The 23571-nt window shown below is 35.7% G+C and overlaps 1 protein-coding gene and 1 non-coding gene across 2 annotated transcripts; one reads left to right on the top strand and one right to left on the bottom strand.

The window, feature by feature from the left end:
- Window positions 1-19811: 19811 nt before the first annotated feature.
- Window positions 19812-20441, bottom strand: LOC146937419 (uncharacterized). Its single transcript, XM_085749422.1, has one exon. The coding sequence runs from the start codon at window positions 20439-20441 to the stop codon at window positions 19812-19814; it is 630 nt and encodes a 209-aa protein (XP_085605548.1).
- A 1022-nt stretch (window positions 20442-21463) lies between these two features.
- On the top strand, window positions 21464-21570 carry LOC146937418 (small nucleolar RNA R71). The gene has a single exon (XR_015033693.1). It is a non-coding gene; the product is annotated as a small nucleolar RNA R71 (small nucleolar RNA).
- Window positions 21571-23571: the final 2001 nt, after the last annotated feature.

Genomic DNA, 23571 nt, shown 5'->3' with positions numbered 1-23571 from the left:
TTGTCGAAGAAGCACAAACAACAAAAGGGCAATATGGGGTGCGCCACTTTTATATTTTTGTACAAGATCTTCAAATTCTATGCACAAGATATTTTGGTATGAGATATTCATATTTTTGACATTAATCTTTGCACCGGATATTTTTGTATGAGATCTTCATATTTTTGGCACGAATCAGCTCCAATTATCCTTTCTTTTGCTCCAAGACTCCATCTTTCAAATATTTGTTCCTAAAATAAAATAACTTGCAATTGAAGTAAAATAGTTCTAGAAGGAAATAAAAACATATTAAATCTAAATAAAATAAACTTAAATATTAGATAAAAGACACTAATTAATGACTCATTATTGACTCAGCAAACTCCCCCACACTTGAATCTTTGTTTGTCCTCAAGCAAAAGGCATAAACATAGCAGTATAAAACAAGATTAATATATGACAATACAATTAAAAACTTATGTCTCCTCAAAGGCTTTATTTCAAATGTACACTAATCACAACTTCAAGCATTTCTTATGATCCCTTTCAATCCAACAACAAGTCTCAAGTGAGTGTGTGTGTAGTCCAGCCCTTTTCTTGCTCCTGTATAAGATAGATATTATGAGGAAACAGATTCTAACCTTAGCACTAATTTAACCGAGAAAAGTTCTTTCTTCATTTTATATAAGAGAGATGGGAATATTTATTTTTATGGCATATTTATTTTTAATATTCGGGGAGTGGGAAAGATGCTAGTAAAAAGGTTACCCTCGATACACCATTGCATCTGAACATGTTTTCGCTGTAAGGGTACCATCCTCGTTTTAAGGAAAGCAATTATTTGCTTTATTTGCTTTGGGTAAATTTTTTAGATGCCATTTTTAGAAGGGTTGCGGAAGCTACTTTTGTTTGTCAAGGAAAACACCACCTTCACGTGGGAAGTCAGTGAGGGAGTATCCTTTCCCCCCAGATACAGTGATGCCCCCTTTATAGATATATTTGTTTCCGCCCTCCTTAAATTTGATTATTATTTCCCACACTAACTTATAATACTTTTACTCTGAAAACTTTAAAGAGTTAATTTACCACTAAAATTAGATCGTGCTTCTTAAAATACCTACTCATACACTTGCTCAAGGGATGCAACTTTGTGCTTATCTCATTGGAGAATTTTCACAATAAAACAAGATGTGGGTATAGCAAGAACACTTAAAACACAAGAAATCACTTTCATGTACAAGAAACAACCAATTTAGAAGAGACAACAAAAATTTATGTCATAATTTATAATAAAAACAAGTTGCTTAATCATGCCCTTCGGAACAAAACATAACAAAATAATTAAAGTTCAAGGGAGTTTAGAAACACTACGACACAAGACACTTTATTTGGCCCCCCCACACTTGGGAGAAGCATTGTCCTCAATGATTCAAATAAGAAGAAGAAGGAGAAGAAGAAGAAGAAGAAGAAGAAGAAGAAGAAGAAGAAGAAGAAGAAGAAGAAGAAGAAGAAGAAGAAGAAGAAGAAGAAGAGATAAGAGAAGAGTAGAGGAAGAGGAAAGCTCACAATTGTTAAGGTCCATAAGGTGGACCTTGGAGGTGAAGGTGTTGCATCATGTTCTAGAGCATTTGATTATTTTCTTCATTTATTCGATTGCCCCTTTGGACATCGTTCCTTAGCCCGGCCATTTCAACACCTTGTCTTTGTTGCTCGGTGTTTATTCTTTGAACTTCGGTTTGCATCCATGCCCACCGCTCATCATTATAGCTTCCACCGGCTTTTTGTTCAAGGTGCAAGTTTGCCTCTACCTCCTCTTCATCACCACCATCATAACCATCATCTTTTACCTGTGGGTTAGTGCCAACATAAAGCAAATTTTCCACCACCTCCGGGTTAGTTATGTCAGAATTAGGTAGAATAATCAAACAATTAGCCCTATTGACTTTCCACTTATATTGGTAATTGTGAGATAGGCCATAAGGTTTAAGGAAGAACATAAAAGTGAGTGTATCTAAGTTTAGCCTAATGTTTCCCTCAATCTTATTGATCTCATTCTCCTCACCCACTCATATCTTCCTAGCAGTAAAGGTGATGATACCACCCACCACTAAATTACTTTTATCATCCAGTTTCTTGTTAGCAACAACAACAAGATAATTAAACAAATAGTAGCAAATGTTCACATGGTGGTTGTAAAGCATTGCCCATAACATAAAGCAAATTTTCCACCACCTTCGGGTTAGTTATGTCCGGATTAGGTAAAATAATCAAACAATTAGCCCTATTGACATTCCACTCATATTGGTAATTGTGAGAATGGCCATAAGGTTTTAAAAAAAAAAAATCTCCCTGCACCACTTCTTGAGGTTTCAATCTCCTTGCCTTTCCTCTTTGATGTCATTGACCTAGTTGACTTGATTTGGGTTTGGGTGAAGGTTAGGTTTTGGCAAGGTTTTGTAGGGGAAAGGTTGGTTTAGTGATGAGATTTGGGTTTAAGTAAGGTTTTTGAGTTTAATGATGGAGGGTGATGAAAGTTGGTTTTGATGGTTGGTTTATGTTTGGAATGATGTTTGGGGGTTAATGGAGTATTTAGAGAGATGTTTGAGAGAAGGAAGATGTTTGTGTTGGAGAAGGAAGGAAGAAGAAGAAATTTTTTTAGGTTATGGGGCTAGGAGTCGCGCACGGCCGTGCCTGTGGGGGCACGGGCCGTGCCTGTGGGGGCACGGGCCGTGCCAACTCTCTATAATGGGAGGCTTGGGTAAGGGCAAGTCAGGCACGGCCGTGCCACTGCAGGCACGGTCCGTGCCAAGGTTCTGGGCATCCTAGGCTCAATTTTTTTTCGTTTTCTTGAATCATACTTGGACAAATACCTGCAAAACAATTTAAAACAACAAAACAAAAAAAAACAACCAAAATAAAAGCGATTAAATGCGTGGGTTGCCTCCCACGAAGCGCTCTTTTATCGTCACTAGCTTGACGAATTTACTAATCTTCAAAACAAAAATAAAGGAAGAAAGACATTAAACTGTGTAACGACCTAATTCCATTAAAACAATAAAACATGCGAATATAGCAAATATTCAAGAATTAGACGCTACGTCTCACATAATCCAAAAACTCAACATGCATATCTAGATAGAATATCTCAACAGTCACAGGGGATAAAATTCATATACAAAATCTCCCACATAAATATGCCATGGTCAACAATACATCATCATACAAAATCCTCCAAGTCCGACATGTGGACAAATCTCAATAAACAAAACAGAATCCAACAAAACAACAAGACATGGTAATCTAATCAAAGCCTAAACCTACGACTCCAACCGATAGCGGAGATAGCTCCCGCTATCCAAGCACTCACCAAAAGCAACTACTCCTGCACAGCGTCTACCCATCCATACAGACAGGTAGGCGGCAAAAACAACTGGGGGTAAGCATTACATTAATCATAATCAACAAATAATAAACATAGCATTCAAGGATTCATACATATCACACATACATAACCATCCCTCATAGAATACTAGCATCACATGATTATCCCCCATCACTTGCACTTCAAGCTATCACATTATCCTTTATTATAAAAGCTAGACTTGGTTAGCAATCATGTTGCCCTAATTTGCCCTAATCCCTAGCATTTTTCCCTCCTAAACATGCTAATCTAATCTCACCCGTTGATTCAATCTCTATATTCAAACTCCTCATTTTCTCTCATGTAACTTAGTTAATGCTAATTGAAAACGAATAATGCACTTTTAATGCAATTGAAAACGAATAACACACTTTTAATGGCAATTGAAAACGGAGTTAATGCCAATTCGATTAACAATCCCCTACAAACTTTTTAACCATATCCTCTCCTCATGTTAACTTGAGAAACTTTCAATATTAACGCTTGCATAGCAATTATCCTCTGCTACCATCATTTTTACATCAAAACAGTTTAGACTTAACAATGGAAAGTGATGCACTAACTCTCTTAGCATTGCACTGCTTGAAGGGTGCAATGTTTCATCTTCGCTTTTTTTATCTCTTATGTGTTGTTTCGTTTATATTTTTCAGCTTGCACTAATTTCTTTGAATCTTTGATCTTTTTCAGCTCCATTAGATCCAAATCCTATAACGGATTAGAACTCTTCAACTTGAGTTCCGTGTAACAGATGTGAGTGCAAGATTACTGATACTGTTTTTTTAAAGTTGTGACGTTTCAAATTAAAAGTTCATTTGATCATTTTTCTCGCTTACTAATTTTGGATATATATGTTTTCCTACGCCACTTGGTTAGCAAACATGTTGCCCTAATTTGCCCTAATCCCTAGCATTTTTCCCTCCTAAACATGCTAATCTAATCTCACCCGTTGATTCAATCTCTATATTCAAACTCCTCATTTTCTCTCATGTAACTTAGTTAATGCTAATTGAAAACGAATAATGCACTTTTAATGCAATTGAAAACGAATAACACACTTTTAATGGCAATTGAAAACGGAGTTAATGCCAATTCGATTAACAATCCCCTACAAACTTTTTAACCATATCCTCTCCTCATGTTAACTTGAGAAACTTTCAATATTAACGCTTGCATAGCAATTATCATCTCCTACCATCATTTTTACATCAAAACAGTTTAGACTTAACAATGGAAAGTGATGCACTAACTCTCTTAGCATTGCACTGCTTGAAGGGTGCAATGTTTCATCTTCGCTTTTTTTATCTCTTATGTGTTGTTTCGTTTATATTTTTCAGCTTGCACTAATTTCTTTGAATCTTTGATCTTTTTCAGCTCCATTAGATCCAAATCCTATAACGGATTAGAACTCTTCAACTTGAGTTCCGTGTAACAGATGTGAGTGCAAGATTACTGATACTGTTTTTTTAAAGTTGTGACGTTTCAAATTAAAAGTTCATTTGATCATTTTTCTCGCTTACTAATTTTGGATATATATGTTTTCCTACGCCACTTGGTTAGCAAACATGTTGCCCTAATTTGCCCTAATCCCTAGCATTTTTCCCTCCTAAACATGCTAATCTAATCTCACCCGTTGATTCAATCTCTATATTCAAACTCCTCATTTTCTCTCATGTAACTTAGTTAATGCTAATTGAAAACGAATAATGCACTTTTAATGCAATTGAAAACGAATAACACACTTTTAATGGCAATTGAAAACGGAGTTAATGCCAATTCGATTAACAATCCCCTACAAACTTTTTAACCATATCCTCTCCTCATGTTAACTTGAGAAACTTTCAATATTAACGCTTGCATAGCAATTATCCTCTGCTACCATCATTTTTACATCAAAACAGTTTAGACTTAACAATGGAAAGTGATGCACTAACTCTCTTAGCATTGCACTGCTTGAAGGGTGCAATGTTTCATCTTCGCTTTTTTTATCTCTTATGTGTTGTTTCGTTTATATTTTTCAGCTTGCACTAATTTCTTTGAATCTTTGATCTTTTTCAGCTCCATTAGATCCAAATCCTATAACGGATTAGAACTCTTCAACTTGAGTTCCGTGTAACAGATGTGAGTGCAAGATTACTGATACTGTTTTTTTAAAGTTGTGACGTTTCAAATTAAAAGTTCATTTGATCATTTTTCTCGCTTACTAATTTTGGATATATATGTTTTCCTACGCCACTTGGTTAGCAAACATGTTGCCCTAATTTGCCCTAATCCCTAGCATTTTTCCCTCCTAAACATGCTAATCTAATCTCACCCGTTGATTCAATCTCTATATTCAAACTCCTCATTTTCTCTCATGTAACTTAGTTAATGCTAATTGAAAACGAATAATGCACTTTTAATGCAATTGAAAACGAATAACACACTTTTAATGGCAATTGAAAACGGAGTTAATGCCAATTCGATTAACAATCCCCTACAAACTTTTTAACCATATCCTCTCCTCATGTTAACTTGAGAAACTTTCAATATTAACGCTTGCATAGCAATTATCATCTCCTACCATCATTTTTACATCAAAACAGTTTAGACTTAACAATGGAAAGTGATGCACTAACTCTCTTAGCATTGCACTGCTTGAAGGGTGCAATGTTTCATCTTCGCTTTTTTTATCTCTTATGTGTTGTTTCGTTTATATTTTTCAGCTTGCACTAATTTCTTTGAATCTTTGATCTTTTTCAGCTCCATTAGATCCAAATCCTATAACGGATTAGAACTCTTCAACTTGAGTTCCGTGTAACAGATGTGAGTGCAAGATTACTGATACTGTTTTTTTAAAGTTGTGACGTTTCAAATTAAAAGTTCATTTGATCATTTTTCTCGCTTACTAATTTTGGATATATATGTTTTCCTACGCCACTTGGTTAGCAAACATGTTGCCCTAATTTGCCCTAATCCCTAGCATTTTTCCCTCCTAAACATGCTAATCTAATCTCACCCGTTGATTCAATCTCTATATTCAAACTCCTCATTTTCTCTCATGTAACTTAGTTAATGCTAATTGAAAACGAATAATGCACTTTTAATGCAATTGAAAACGAATAACACACTTTTAATGGCAATTGAAAACGGAGTTAATGCCAATTCGATTAACAATCCCCTACAAACTTTTTAACCATATCCTCTCCTCATGTTAACTTGAGAAACTTTCAATATTAACGCTTGCATACCAATTATCCTCTCCTACCATCATTTTTACATCAAAACAGTTTAGACTTAACAATGGAAAGTGATGCACTAACTCTCTTAGCATTGCACTGCTTGAAGGGTGCAATGTTTCATCTTCGCTTTTTTTATCTCTTATGTGTTGTTTCGTTTATATTTTTCAGCTTGCACTAATTTCTTTGAATCTTTGATCTTTTTCAGCTCCATTAGATCCAAATCCTATAACGGATTAGAACTCTTCAACTTGAGTTCCGTGTAACAGATGTGAGTGCAAGATTACTGATACTGTTTTTTTAAAGTTGTGACGTTTCAAATTAAAAGTTCATTTGATCATTTTTCTCGCTTACTAATTTTGGATATATATGTTTTCCTACGCCACTTGGTTAGCAAACATGTTGCCCTAATTTGCCCTAATCCCTAGCATTTTTCCCTCCTAAACATGCTAATCTAATCTCACCCGTTGATTCAATCTCTATATTCAAACTCCTCATTTTCTCTCATGTAACTTAGTTAATGCTAATTGAAAACGAATAATGCACTTTTAATGCAATTGAAAACGAATAACACACTTTTAATGGCAATTGAAAACGGAGTTAATGCCAATTCGATTAACAATCCCCTACAAACTTTTTAACCATATCCTCTCCTCATGTTAACTTGAGAAACTTTCAATATTAACGCTTGCATACCAATTATCCTCTCCTACCATCATTTTTACATCAAAACAGTTTAGACTTAACAATGGAAAGTGATGCACTAACTCTCTTAGCATTGCAATGCTTGAAGGGTACAATGTTTCATCTTCGCTTTTTTTTTTTATCTCTTATGTGTTGTTTCGTTTATATTTTTCAGCTTGCACTAATTTCTTTGAATCTTTGATCTTTTTCAGCTCCATTAGATCCAAATCCTATAACGGATTAGAACTCTTCAACTTAAGTTCCGTGTAACAGATGTGAGTGCAAGATTACTGATACTGTTTTTTTAAAGTTGTGACGTTTCAAATTAAAAGTTTATTTGATCATTTTTCTCTCTTACTAATTTTGGATATATATGTTTTCCAGGGTGCACTTATGTTGCCAAAAACCTTTGTCTCTGATTTTGGTGCATCACTAGGTAATTACGCCACTTTTGTCGACCCAAACAACAACCACTTTGAGGTTATGGTTGAAAGGAATCGTGGTGGCGTATTTTTATGACGGCTGAAATGGGGTGATTGATGGAGTTTAGTTCTTAGGGTTTATGTTTTTATAGTGGTAGCGTATTTTTATGATGGTTGTTGTGAGAGTTTGATGTCTGCAGTGCAATTGATAGAGTTAAGTTCTTAGGGTTTATGTTTTTAGATCCATTTTGATGTTTTGAATTATCTTTTCATTTTAATGCAATTAATGTTATTATCTTTCCAATGGAACATATTCAAATTTTAATAAGCCACATATTATAATTCTCGGATTGCATACAGTCAGCAAGTGCAGATCTATTTGAACAAAACTTTACCCTTTCACTAAAAATGATCAAAATTAATGCATTTGAAGCAGGTGTTTTGTGAATTTATTGCCAAGCTGTTATATTCTAAAAATGCACCGTGTAAAACTTTACTGTCTTACTGTCAACATAAAAATTTACCCTTTCACTTAAAACTTTACTGTCAACATAAAACCTTTTACAAATATTCATGGAACTTGATGATATTCATGTAACTTAATGATATTTCATGATGATTAAAAGAAAAATTAGTGGTAGTTATTGTTATTCGAATTTGTAATTGTGCATTGATTTCTATATACCAAGTCAAACTTAAGACTATATATATGCATGATTTCAGCCATAAATCAAAACAAACTTTCAATTCCCTCTATGTCGGAAATGTTGGTGCGCCTGACATGCCTAAAAATGATCAAAATTAATGCATTTGAATAAGACTTTACCCTTTCACTTAAAACTTTACTGAAGTTCTTTATGGAACTTAATGATATTCATGTAACTTAATGATATTTTATTGTGATTAAAAGAACAATTAGTGGTAGTTATTGTTATTCGAATTTGAAATTGTGCATTGATTTCTATATACCAAGTCAAATTTCGTGACATTCATTTAACTTAATGATATTTCATTGTGATTAAAAGAAAAAATTAGTGGTAGTTATTGCTATTCAAATTTGAAATTGTGCTTTGATTTCTATATACCAAGTCAAACTTAAGACTATAGAGATGCATGATTTCAACCATAAATCAAAACAGACTTTCAATTCACTCTATGTCATAAATGTTGGTGCGTATGGCATGCCTAAAAATGATCAAAATTAATGCATTTGAATAAAACTTTATGCTTTCACTTAAAATTTTACTGAAGTTTTTTATGGAACTTAATGATATTCATGTAACTTAATGATATTTCATTGTGATTAAAAGAAAAATTAGTGGTAGTTATTGCTATTCGAATTTGAAGTTGTACATTGATTTCTATATACCAAGTCAAATTTCGTGACATTCATTTAACTTAATAATATTTCATTGTGATTACAAGAAAAATTATTGGTAGTTATTGCTATTCGAATTTGAAATTGTGCATTGATTTCTATATACCATGTCAAACTTAAGACTATAGAGATGCATGATTTCAGCCATAAATCAAAACAGACTTTCAATTCCCTCTATGTCGTAAATGTTGGTGCGCCTGGCATGCCTAAAAATGATCAAAATTAATGCATCTGAATAAACCTTTACCCTTTCACTTAAAACTTTACTGTCAACATAAAACAGTTTACAAATATTTATGGAACTTAATGATATTCATGTAACTTAATGATATTTCATTGTGATTAAAATAAAAATTAGTGGTAGTTATTGCTATTCCAATTTGAAATTGTGCATTGATTTCTATATACCAAGTCAAATTTCGTGACATTCATTTAACTTAATGATATTTCATTGTGATTACAAAAAAAATTATTACTTATTATTGCTATTCGAATTTGAAATTGACTGTCATCTATATAACAAGTCAAATTTCAAATATTTATGGAACTTAATGATTTTGAATAAAAGAAAAATTATTACTTATTATTGCAAATCGAAAATTCGAATAATGAATAGATGGTTCAGTAGTAAACAATGTCCACGCCAAATGTCAACTATTGGTATTTATGATTGACACTAACAGCTTTTGGAATTGGAAACGTCATAATGCATTACAAAGCATTATGCAGTAATTTTTTTTTTTTGAATAAACATTATGCAGTAATTGGTTTTATGGCTGTAATGAATATGAAATATTACCAATAGAAGACTATGGTCCATGCCATTTAAAACTCTTAACTATATAAGTTGTATCTTGGTTGTGAAAATACAACTCTTCTGTTCTTTTAGCGTAATGTATATTAAAGTTCAAACCTTTTTTTTTATGTATGCTACCATTTCATTTTGTTTCTATTGCTGTCGTAGAAGGGAGCATATGTTTAAATGTTGTTAAAATTTCTATCAACTATATATGTTTACATTGCTGCGACTTATTCTTTTAACAACTTCTCAGTAGGACCCGTGCGATAGCACGGGTCAAGAGTCTAGTTATCATAGCATAACAGACATATTAATCTTTAATCAAGTCATCAACAAGAGTTCATCATTTATCAACATCCATCAAATGAAAATATTACTCACCTCATTACTCATCTAGCATGCTTAATTCAACAAGTACAATCCATCATTTCAAAGTTATAAGCAAGCAATCATCATTATCAAGGTATCACCACATCATAGGTATTTACATATACAATTCTCACATCATCATTATTATCAAAACAGTTATCATCAATTGATTCACCAAGTGTATAAGCACAATCAAGTAATACATGCAATTAAAGCATAATTCAATTATTCACAACCATCAACAAAATTCATCAATGTACATATACACTAATCCACGCAATCACAACATTCACCAAATTCCACCAATGCACAATTTCACCAAGTCACATATTCGGTTATGACACGACTCATCAACTATTCAAATGCATGCAATGTTCTAGACACTTCTAGATGCATGCGGTACCAAATCACCTCAAGGTCGTCACCTTCGATGCAACAAAAACATTGTATGTAAGAGTACACCTCCTCTTAGAATTCACCTCAATTGGATATAAAATCCGCCACCATCAGTCATGAATGCATGAACATATGACTCGACACAATGCATATGTTCACACAAACAATTCACCACATCATCACCATCATTTTGCATACATGCATTCACCAACAATATCACCATCAAAATTAGCATGAATGAATTCACCACTAACAACCAACATTTAACATGTTCAACAAACAACATAACATCAACATGTTCACCACCATTCATTCATCAAATGATCATTACCAACATTTAGTATATATGCAATCGACAACAATTCACCACCACTTAACATATATACAATCATCAACAACATTCACCATTCAATATACATATAGTTGTCACATATATACATCATCAATCATCTCCACATAATTATATCAACTATCCTTAAAGGACTCATAAGGCAATCGGCTCTCAAAACCATTTTCAATCAAATTCGTCTCCCAAAATCACAACTTTAGAAATAATTGGGCAATTGAACTAAAACCAAGTAAACAAGTTCCAATGCCTCAACTAAGTATACCTCTAGGCCCCATGTGAGTGCAGTAGAGGATACCTTGGCGTTTCACCGGCAAAAAACGACGAATTCATGAAAATCACAAAGTTCGTGTCTCTTTATCACTTTTAAAGAAAATTTCCATTTTCAAAGCAAAACAAGTTCAAAGTTAATGAAACCAATCACAACCATTTTTAAAAATCATATAAACATTATACAACTTTAATCCTACTTCAATTTTCAAAGAAAAACGAGTTTTCGGAAAAATCGACGTTTGGACCGTTTTTCCAAAGTTAAACAAATTTCACAAATTCAAGTCCAATTCGATTCAAACCATGTTCCAGTTGAATTAAGTGCATAAACAGAGGTTAAACAAATTAAAAGAAACATTTTAGAAAGCCCGGATTGGTCCCCAAGTGCACGAAGCGAAGAAATAAAAATGGCTGAACTGGGAGTAGCACGCTTAAGCTTCCAACTTCCAGTAACTCTGGGTTGTGCACGCTTGGAGGACGCTGGCAGCACGCTAGCCGCTCGCTTAAGCGTGGCGAACACGCTTAAGCGTCCTCCTTCAGACTGTCAAAAATCAGTTACGGGTTTCAACCCATTTTCATCCAAAATTCCCATTTTGATTCTCCCAAACCCCAAAACTTAATCCCAAAGATGTTTATAGGTCATATATGCTTCAAAACACTTTAACATGTACAAGTTTGGAGATTAAAACATCAACACAACAAAATTCACCACTTCACCAACACTTTCTCAACTTTCAACAACAACAACAAATTTCATCATCAATTCACCAAATTCATGATACCCAATGCATCAATTCAACATCAACACATCTAACAACAACAACAACATTGGAACATGAATTCATCAACAATTCAACAACCACAACTTCATTCATCATCAAATTTACACCAAAACACATCATGTTCATATATACCCATTTTGACATACAAATTCAACAACAATAACACAATTATAATTCAATTCATGCATATAATCTTATCATCAAAATTAAGCACGGATTTCTACAACTAAAATCAACTTAACCACCTAACCACAATTATGGGAAGAATTAGGGTAGAAATTAAACTACTAGATTATGATTAAAGTCTAACCCCCTTACCTCAATTCTTCAAAATCAATACTAGGGCTTCACTTTAGCTCCAATCCTAGCTCCAATCCTTGAAGCTTGACCTCCCTCTAGCTCTCTCTAGCTTTCCTCTTCAACCCTTCTCTTCTCTTGCTCTTTCTCTCTCTACCTCTTCTCTTAATAATGAAAAATGATGGTAAACCCTATTTTCCTCTAACACTAGAGTTTATATAGGTTCTATTTAATTGGGCTCAACTTCCAACACCTTAATGGGCCTAACCCATTACTAATCTAACTCCAAAATGTTACTACCCACTTAACGGTAAAATGTAATACTAACAGTCACCTACCGGTACTAAAATAATTTACTACAACTCCCTAGCACTTAGTAAAATAACCACTCTCACTAAGCACTAAAAATAATCCTCATCAAAATTACAAAATTACCCCCACTCATAAAATGACCAAAATACCCCTAAGTCCAAAATGACTAAATTACCCTTCTAACACCGAATTCTATAAATCCCACCAAAATACACACAGAGGCAATTAATCACATGAGAGCACATATAACACACATAAATAAATAATAAAATAAATCTAACGAAAAATCGGGCTGTTACAATTCTCCCCCACTAAAAAGAATTTTCGCCCTCGAAAATTACCTGAAGGAAACAACTCCGGGTACGAAACCTTCATTCTACTCTTCGATTCCCAAGTGACACTCTCACCAGTCGGTCCAACCCAAATTACTTTAACCAAAACGATCTCCTTGCCACGCAAACGCTTCACCTCACGATCCTCAATCCTAACTGGCCAAGTCTCAACGGTCAAATTATCTCTTACTTCCAAATCATCCACTTGAATCACATGAGACGCATCATACACATACTTCCGCAACTAAGACACATGAAACACATCATGAAGATTCGACAAAGATGGTGGTAACGCAATCCGATACGCTACAACCCCAACCTTCTCAACGATCTCAAACGGTCCAACAAAATGAGGAGTCAACTTCCGACACTTCAAAGCACGACCAACACCAGTTACAGGATTCACTCTCAAAAACACATGATCACCAACCTGAAACTCAATGTCCTTCCTCCTTTTATCATGATAACTCTTCTTCCTACTCTGAGACGCTCTCATCTTCTCTTGAATCATCTTAACTTTTTCAGTAGTCTCTTGCATAACTTCTGGTCCTAACAAAGCACTTTCACCTGATTCATACCAACACAACAGCGTCCTACACCTCCGACCATACAAAGCCCCAAACGGTGCCATTCCGATACTAGAATGAAAACTGTTGTTGTAGGTAAATTCAATCAACGGTAAACATTCGATCCAACTGACACCTTGCTCCAACACACAAGCTCTCAACAAATCTTCCAAACTCTGAATAGTCCTCTCCGCTGACCATCAGTCTGAGGATGATAAGCAGAACTCAACCTCTACTTAGTTCCCAAAGCAACTTGCAAACTCTCCTAGAACTTAGAAGTAAACCTCGGATCCCGATCCGACACAATACTAGAAGGAATACCATGCAATCTAACAATCTGCTCAATGTAGATCTTAGCCAACTTCGCCACAGACATACCAGTCTTAATAGGAACAAGATGTGCCGACTTCGTCAACCGATCAACAATCACCCAAATCGAGTCAAAACCCTTCACAGTCTTTGGCAACGATCCAACAAAATCCATAGAGATACTATACCACTTACACTCTGGCATAAACAACGGTTGCATCAAACCCGACGGTCTCTGATGTTCAATCTTAGACTTGTAGCAAACAAAACAAGCATACACAAACTCTGCAATCTCCTTCTTCATTCCAGGCCACCAAAACAACCTCTTCAAATCCTGATACATCTTAGTCGCTCATGGATGAATACTCAAACTACTTCTGTGACCTTCTTCCAAAATCCTTCTCTTAAGCTCAAGAACATCTGGTACACAAACACGATCACGAAACATCAAAACACCGTTCTCATCCAACCTAAAGTCTCCACCCTTACCTTGATTAACCAACACCACACGATCTACAAGTTCCAAATCTTCCTTCTGACCATTCTTGATCTCTTCCAAGATATTACTCGTCATCTTCAACATTCCCAACCTCACACCCTCTGGTGTCAACTCACTAACCAAACTCAAATCTCGAAACTGCTCAATCAACTCCAACTCTTTAACCATCAAAGCAGACATATGCAACGACTTCCTACTCAAAGCATCAGCAACAACATTCGCCTTTCCAGGATGATAACTCAGTTGAAAATCAAAATCCTTAAGATACTCCAACCATCTCCTCTGCCTCATATTCAACTCCTTCTGATCAAACAAGTACTTCAAACTCTTGTGGTCACTGAACACTTCAAACTTAGAACCATACAGATAATGTCTCCAAATCTTCAACACATACACAACAGCCGCTAATTCGAAATCATGAGTCGGATAATTCTTCCCATGCACTTTCAACTTCCTCGAAGCATAAGCCACAACCTGACGATTCTACATAAGCACACCACCAAGACCCATCTTAGAAGCATCACAATACACAACAAACGATTCCTTCGGATTCGGCAAAATCAACACTGGAGCTGAAGTCAACCTCTTCTTCAAATCTTGGAAACTCTTCTCACACTTAGCATCCCAAACATAAGCTTGTCCTTTCCGAGTCAACTGCGTCAATGGAAACGCCAACTTAGAGAATCCCTCAATGAACCTCCGATAATAACCTGCCAAACAAAGAAAGCTTCTAACTTCAAAAATAGACTTAGGTGATTCCCACTGCAACACCGCATCAACATTCGATGGATCCACGACAATTCCACCTTTAGAAATCACGTGACCAAGGAAACTCACTTCCCGCACCAAAACTCACACTTCGACAACTTAGCAAACAACTTCTTCTCCTTCAAGACCCCTAACACAATCCTCAAATGCCCTGCATGCTATTCTTCAGACTTCGAATACACCAAAATATCATCTATAAACACCACCATAAAACGGTCCAAAAAAGGATGAAATATCCTATTCATATATTCCATGAAGACACATGCCGCATTAGATACTCCAAATGGCATCACAGAATACTCATAGTGTCCATACCTCGTTCGGAACGCAGTTTTGGATATATCTTCCGCTTTTACTCTAATCTAATGATATCTTGATCTCAAATCAATCTTGTTGAACACTTCCGCACCAACTAACTGATCCATCAAATCATCAATCCTCGGAAGCGGATACCGATTCTTAATTGTCACCTTGTTCAACTGCCGATAATCCACGCACAACCTCATACTTCCATCCTTTTTCTTAACCAACAACACAGGAGCACCCCACGGAGAAACACTCGGTCTGATAAACTGTTTCTCGAGCAACTTTTCTAACTGCTGCTTCAATTCGCCCAACTCTGATGCAGACATCCGATACGGCGCAATCGAAATAGGACTCGTTCCTGGTACCAAATCAATTGCGAACTCGACTTCCCTCTCTGGCGGTAACTCGATAATGTCGTCCGGAAAAACTTCTGGGAATTCTTTCACTACCGGCAAATCACCAACTCCTTTCTCACTACTTTCCTTCAAGGAAGCAAACATCATGAACACACTAGCTTCACCGTCCAAAGACTTCTTCACTTGCTCCGCGGTCAAGAACTTCCCACCTTCCTCAGCTACCAGCTTAGAAAACGTTATACTCTTGGTCAAACAATTAATGTTAACACCAAAAGTCAACATCCAATCCATACCAAAAATCACGTCCATATGCTTCAATGGAAGGCGCACAAGATCCAACTCAAAATCAACAGGAACCTTAACACAAACCACAAACAACTGAGCCTCTGCAGCCAAAGATACCTTCCCTTGCCAGACCCAACGAACCTGAAACAACCTGCTACTCCCCCACTACACTCAAACCCACCTAAAAGAACGAAACAACACAACAAGTACCGACAGTACTCCCGTACATGTCGCATACAAACAGGAAATTCAACGGGTATTGGTCTGGACAAGACCGACCACGGCTGTGATACCAACTTGTAACGACCTAATTCTATTAAAGCAATAAAACATGCGAATATAGCAAATATTCAAGAATTAGACGCTACGTCTCACATAATCCAAAAACTCAACATGCATATCTAGATAGAATATCTCAACAGTCATAGGGGATAAAATTCATATACAAAATCTCCGACATAAATATGCCATGGTCAACAATACATCATCATAAAAAATCCTCCAAGTCCGACATGTGGACAAATCTCAATAAACAAAACAGAATCCAACAAAACAACAAGACACGGTAACCTAATCAGAGCCTAAACCTACGACTCCAACCGATAGCGGAGATAGCTCCCGCTATCCAAGCACTCACCAAAAGCAACTACTCCTGCATAGTGTCTACCCATCCATACAGACAGGTAGGCGGCAAAAACCACTGGGGGTAAGCATTACAGTAATCTTAATCAACAAATAATAAACATAGCATTCAAGGATTCATACATATCACATATACATAACCATCCCTCCTAGAATACTAGCATCACATGATTATACCCCATCACTTGCACTTCAAGCTATCACATTATTATCATAGCATAACAGACATATTAATCTTTAATCATGTCATCGACAAGAGTTCATCATTTATCAACATCCATCAAATGAAAATATTACTCACCTCATTACTCATCTAGCATGCTTAATTCAACAAGTACAATCCATCATTTCAAAGTTATAAGCAAGCAATCATCATTATCAAGGAATCACCACATCATAGGTATATACATATACAATTCTCACCTCATCATTATTGTCAAAACAGTTATCATCAATTGATTCACCAAGTGTATAAGCACAATCAAGTAATACATGCAATTAAAGCATAATTCAATTATTCACAACCATCAACAAAATTCATCAATGTACATATACACTAATCCACGCAATCACAACATTCACCAAATTCCACCAATGCACAATTTCACCAAGTCACATACTCAATTATGACACGACTCATCAACTATTCAAATGCATGCAATGTTCTAGACACTTCTAGATGCATGCGGTACCAAATCACCTCAAGGTCGTCACCTTCGATGCAACAAAAACATCGTATGTAAGAGTACACCTCCTCTAACAATTCACCTCAATTGGATATAAAATCCGCCACCATCAGTCATGAATGCATGAACATATGACTCGACACAATGCATATGTTCACACAAACAATTCACCATATCATCACCATCATTTTGCATACATGCATTCACCAACAATATCACCATCAAAATTAGCATGTATGAATTCACCACTAACAACCAACATTTAACATGTTCAACAAACAACATAACATAAACATGTTCACCACCATTCATTCATCAAATGATCATTACCAACATTTAGTATATATGCAATCCACAACAATTCACCACCACTTAACATATATACAATCATCAACAACATTCACCATTCAATCTACATATAGTTGTCACATATAGACATCATCAATCATCTCCACATAATTATATCAACTATCCTTAAAGGACTCATAAGGCAATCGGCTCTCAAAACCATTTTCAATCAAATTCGTCTCCCAAAATCACAACTTTAGAAATAATTGGGCAATTGAACTAAAACCAAGTAAACAAGTTCCAATGCCTCAACTAAGTATACCTCTAGGCCACATGTGAGTGCAGTAGAGGATACCTTGGCGTTTCACCGGCCAAATACGACGAATTCATGAAAATCACAAAGTTCGTCTCTCTTTATCACTTTTCAATAAAATTTCCATTTTCAAAGCAAAACAAGTTCAAAGTTAATGAAACCAATCACAACCATTTTTAAAAATCATATAAACATTATACAACTTTAATCCTACTTCAATTTCCAGAGAAAAACGAGTTTTCGGAAAAATTGACGTTTGGACCGTTTTTCCAAAGTTAAACGAATTTCACAAATTCAAGTCCAATTCGATTCGAACCATGTTCCAGTAGAATTAAGTGCATAAACAGAGGTTAAACAAGTTAAAAGAAACATTTTAGAAAGCCCGGATTGGTCCCCAAGTGCACGAAGTGAAGAAATAAAAATGGTTGAACTGGGAGTAGCACGCTTAAGCGTCCTCTGCACGCTTAAGCGTCCAACTTCCAGTAACTCTGGGTTGTGCATGCTTGGAGGACGTTGGCAGCACGCTAGCCGCTCGCTTAAGCGTGGTGAACACGCTTAAGTGTTCTCCTTCAGACTGTCAAAAATCAGTTACGGGTTTCAGCCCATTTTCATCCAAAATTCCCATTTTGATTCTCCCAAATCCCAAAACTTAATCCCAAAGATGTTTATAGGTCATATATGCTTCAAAACACTTTAACATGTACAAGTTTGGAGATTAAAACATCAACACAACAAAATTAACCACTTCACCAACACTTTCTCAACTTTCAACAACAACAACAAATTTCATCATCAATTCACCAAATTCATGATACCCAATGCATCAATTCAACATCAACACATCTAACAACAACAACAACATTGGAACATGATTTCATCAACAATTCAACAACCACAACTTCATTCATCATCAAATTTACACCAAAACACATCATGTTCATATATACCCATTTTGACATACAAATTCAACAACAACAACACAATTATAATTCAATTCATGCATATAATCTTATCATCAAAATTAAGCAATGATTTCTACAACTAAAATCAACTTAACCACCTAACCACAATTATGGGAAGAATTAGGGTAGAAATTAAACTACTAGATTATGATTAAATTCTAACCCCCCCCCCCCCCCCCCCCCCCCCTTACCTCAATTCTTCAAAATCAACACTAGGGCTTCACTTTAGCTCCAATCCTTGAAGCTTGACCTCCCTCTAGCAATCTCTAGCTTTCCTCTTCAACCCTTCTCTTCTCTTGCTCTTTCTCTCTCTACCTCTTCTCTTAATAATGAAAAATGATGGTAAACCCTATTTTCCTCTAACACTAGAGTTTATATAGGTTCTATTTAATTGGGCTCAACTCCCAACACCTTAATGGGTCTACCCATTACTAATCTAACTCCAAAATGTTACTACCCACTTAATGGTAAAATGTAATACTAACGGTCACCTACCGGTAATAAAATAAATTACTACAACTCCCTAGCACTTAGTAAAATAACCCCTCTCACTAAGCACTAAAAATAATCCTCATCAAAATTACAAAATTACCCCCACTCATAAAATGACCAAAATACCCCTAAGTCCAAAATGACTAAAATACCTTTCTAACACCGAATTCTACAAATCCCACCAAAATACACACCGAGGCAATTAATCACATGAGAGCACATATAACACACATAAATAAATAAAATAAATCTAACGAAAAATCGGGCTGTTACAAACTGTGTCCGACGTAGCGCTCATTTACCGTCACTAGCTTGACGAAAAGGAGCAATTTGTTCCTCAATCTGGGTTACGTAGACCATTGTGTGTAGATAATGCTAAAGAACATTCTTTCACACGATGATCAATCACATCTATCATACAACATGAATCAATAATAGAGGGATCATTCATCAAATTGGCAATTTCAAACTCTACCTTCTCATCTCCTACATGAAAAGCTATCTTACCATGCTTAACAATAATAACAGCACCCGCAATAGCGAGGAAAGGTCTTCTTAGAAGGATTGGAATTTCAGAATCTTCTTTGATGTCTACTACCACAAAATCCGTCGGGATATAAATTTTTCCCACCTTAATGGGAATATCCTCAAGAATTCCAGCTGGATAGACCATTGAACGATCGGTCAACTGCAAGATCATCTTAGTGGGTTTCAAATCACGACCAATCCTCTTCAAGAGGGACAAGGGCAACAAACTAACACTGGACCCTAGATCACACATGGATTTATCAATGGTTTCTTTCCCAATCATGCAAGGGATGGAAAAACTATCGGGGTCTTTGAGCTTTGAAGGCAAATTCTTTTGTATGACAGCACTACATTCTCTTGGTAGAGCTATTGTCTCATTATCCTCTATTTTTCTTTTCTTTGATAAAATATCTTTCAAAAATTTTGTATAAAGAGGCATCTGAGACAAAGCTTCACTAAATGGAACATTGATGTATATTTTTTTTCAGCATGTCTACAAACTTTTTAAAGTGCACATCCATGTTAGGTTTAACAAGCCTTTATGGAAAAGGAATGTTTGGCTTATAAGGTGTTGGGACAATTGGCTTCTTACTCTCTCTTAGGGCTTTCTCACCTTGTGGCTTTTCACTCTCTATCTCACCCTCAATTATCTTGGATTTCACAACGGGGTCTTCTAGTTTCTTACGATCCCTAAGTGTAATAGCATTTATACGGCCTTTGGAGTTGATTTCAGTTTGAATCGGAAAGACTCAGGGGGTTTGAGAGGAAGTAGCTACTTGTTGGGCTACTTGATAGATTTGAGTCTCTAGCATTTTAGTGTGAGTAACAATGGAGTCCACTTTTAATGTAACCTTGTCCATAGAGTCATTCAAAAATCCAGTTTGATTTTTAAGTTCTTGAAATTGCTTGGATTGTTCCATAACATATTTTTCTAGTAAAATTTTCAAGCTGGATTTTTGAGGGACTTTTTGGTTGTTTGCATAACCGGGTGGTGTTATTTGCTGTCCAAAAGGATTTTGAGGAGTTTTATTATAAAATTTTTTGTTTGGCCTCATTCTTTGATTATATTGGGGACTTTCAACAGCACTACGTAGTTGGCATTCAACGCTAGTATGACCCAATATTCCACAGACTTCACAAGGTGGTGAAACAGGAGCAGGTGTGACAACACTTACACTTAATTTATCAAATTTTTGAAAAAGTGTGTCCACCTTAGCAGATAGATGATCAAGGGTAGAAACTTCGTACATACCTGCCTCTTATTTAGAGGGTGGAGGAGCAACAGCAGTGACGGCTCTCTCACTTGTCCATTGATAGTGGTTTTAGGCCATGTCGTCAATCAAAGCATATGCTCCTGTGTATGTTTTATTCATCAAAGCTCCGCCTGCAGCTGCATCAGCATTCATTTTTGTGGTAAACAAAAGACCATTATAGAAAGTATGTATAATAAGCCACTTCTCTAGACCATGATGGGGGCAAAGCCTAAGCATTTCTTTGAAACGCTCCCACGCATCGTAAAGAGATTCCCCATCTTTTTGAGTGAATTGTGTGATTTGATTCCTTAATTGAACCATTTTAGAATGGGGAAAGAATTGGGCAAGGAATGCTTGCCTCATTTGGTCCCATGAAGTAATAGAACCATTTTGCAATGAATTAAACCATGCACTAGCTCTATCCCTCAAAGAGAAAGGGAAGAGGTGCAGCCTTACGGCCTCTTGGTTTGCTTTCAAAGATCCACTGAGTCTTAGAAAAGTAGAAATATGAATATTCGGATCCTCAGTGGATGATCCGAAAAATTGATTTTGCTGCACTAAGTAAATAAGTGCAGGTTTTATTTCAAAATTGTTACCCTCAACCGTTGGGTACACAATAATAGCATGTGGCTCTTCCGTAGAACGGGTTGCATACTCTTTAAGAGTGCGTTCCTTAGCCATATCGTTATTATTTCGTGCTTTTATTCTTCTCTAATGTAAGAATCTTTCGATCTCGGGAACGAATTCACCAAGACTTTTGCTTCTTCGCATAAAAGAATAAGAACCCACGAAGTTAACGGTAAAATAAAGAAGGAGAAAGAAGAAGAAAGAGAAAGAAAAAGATTTTTTTTTCTTTTTCAGTCTAACCGTTAAAAAAAATTAATCAAATTACAATAACTCCCCGGCAGCGGCGCCAAAAACTTGATGAGTAAAACCGCAAGTGCACGGTTTACCGAAGTAGTAAAAAGAGTATCGTTCCGACAGGGAGTTATGAATTCAATTAACTTTTAACAATGATTAGATGAAAGTTTCAAAGGTTAAAAGGTTTGTATTTTTGTTTTAAGAAAATAACAATAAAAATAAAAGGCGTATTGGGATTATTGGTTCATCTTGATGACAAACCCTTCACAAACAAACCCTAAACCTAAACTTTATATTGGACGTACTTTCTAAAGACAAGTTTCTCTTAAGCGTATCAAAGCTTCTCTCGAAGTTATTGATTGTGTTCCTCTAGCAACCACGCCTATTCTCATGGTTGATTGCTATTAGAATCCTTGAAGAACGAAACTTTATGTGTCTCAAGGTTTGCTACACTATTCTCATGTTTCGCAATCCTTATCTAATTTCACTTGTTCCAATATCAAAGCTCCGTGTTCGCTTTATGAATTGATATTTGTGATGATGAATTAACAAGTACTAACCCTCCGCATTTGCTTGATGAGTTTGGTATTTGTTAATTCATTATAAAAACGGTGAAATTAGATTAGAAAGTAGATTTATATAAAATTGGGGTTTATGGTTTGGTTTGATTAGGATTACGTCATTATACTTATCCAACAATCCCAAGACAAAGAAGTTTACTCACTAACGTTCATTGTAGACATAGAGAAGAAGAAGAAGAACATAAAATAAAATAAAGAAAATAAAGATGAACTTTTATTCAAAGAAACAATTGTCACTTACTATTTCAGAGAACCAAAAGATGATTTTACAAACTAGATGGCTGCTCTATTTATAGTCTAACATTGACTTGAGCCCCAAGAATTAAATCACAAAAGTGTTGCACACAAAAGGGCAATATGGGGCGCGCCACTTTTATATTTTTGTACAAGATCTTCAAATTCTATGCACAAGATATTTTGGTATGAGATCTTCATATTTTTTACATGAATCTTTGCACCAGATATTTTTGTATGAGATCTTCATATTTTTGACACGAATCAGCTCCAATTATCCTTTCTTTTGCTCTGTAACGCCCTATTTCTATTAAAGCGATAAAACACGCGAATAAAGCATATATTCAAGAAATAGACGCTACGCCTTCAACAAAAAAAATCCAACAACATGCATTTATAAAAATTTTCAACAGTCGCAGCGGATATAATTCATATGTCTCCAAAATATACATGTCATAAGATCAACATACATCCATAAATAAGATCTCCAAGACCGACAAATGGGAAAAATCTCCATAACATAAATAAATCCAGAATATCATAAAACCGACACCTAATCAGAGCCTAATCTAAGACTCTAAAGAACTGATAACGGAGATTAACTCCAGCTATCCAAGCAATCACCAAGCAACTCACCAAA

Source organism: Medicago sativa, chromosome 3 (assembly GCF_051527215.1).
Source record: "Medicago sativa cultivar Bolivia chromosome 3, Bolivia_mono, whole genome shotgun sequence".
Lineage (NCBI taxonomy): Eukaryota > Viridiplantae > Streptophyta > Magnoliopsida > Fabales > Fabaceae > Medicago > Medicago sativa.
This window is presented reverse-complemented; position numbering and strand designations above follow the sequence as displayed.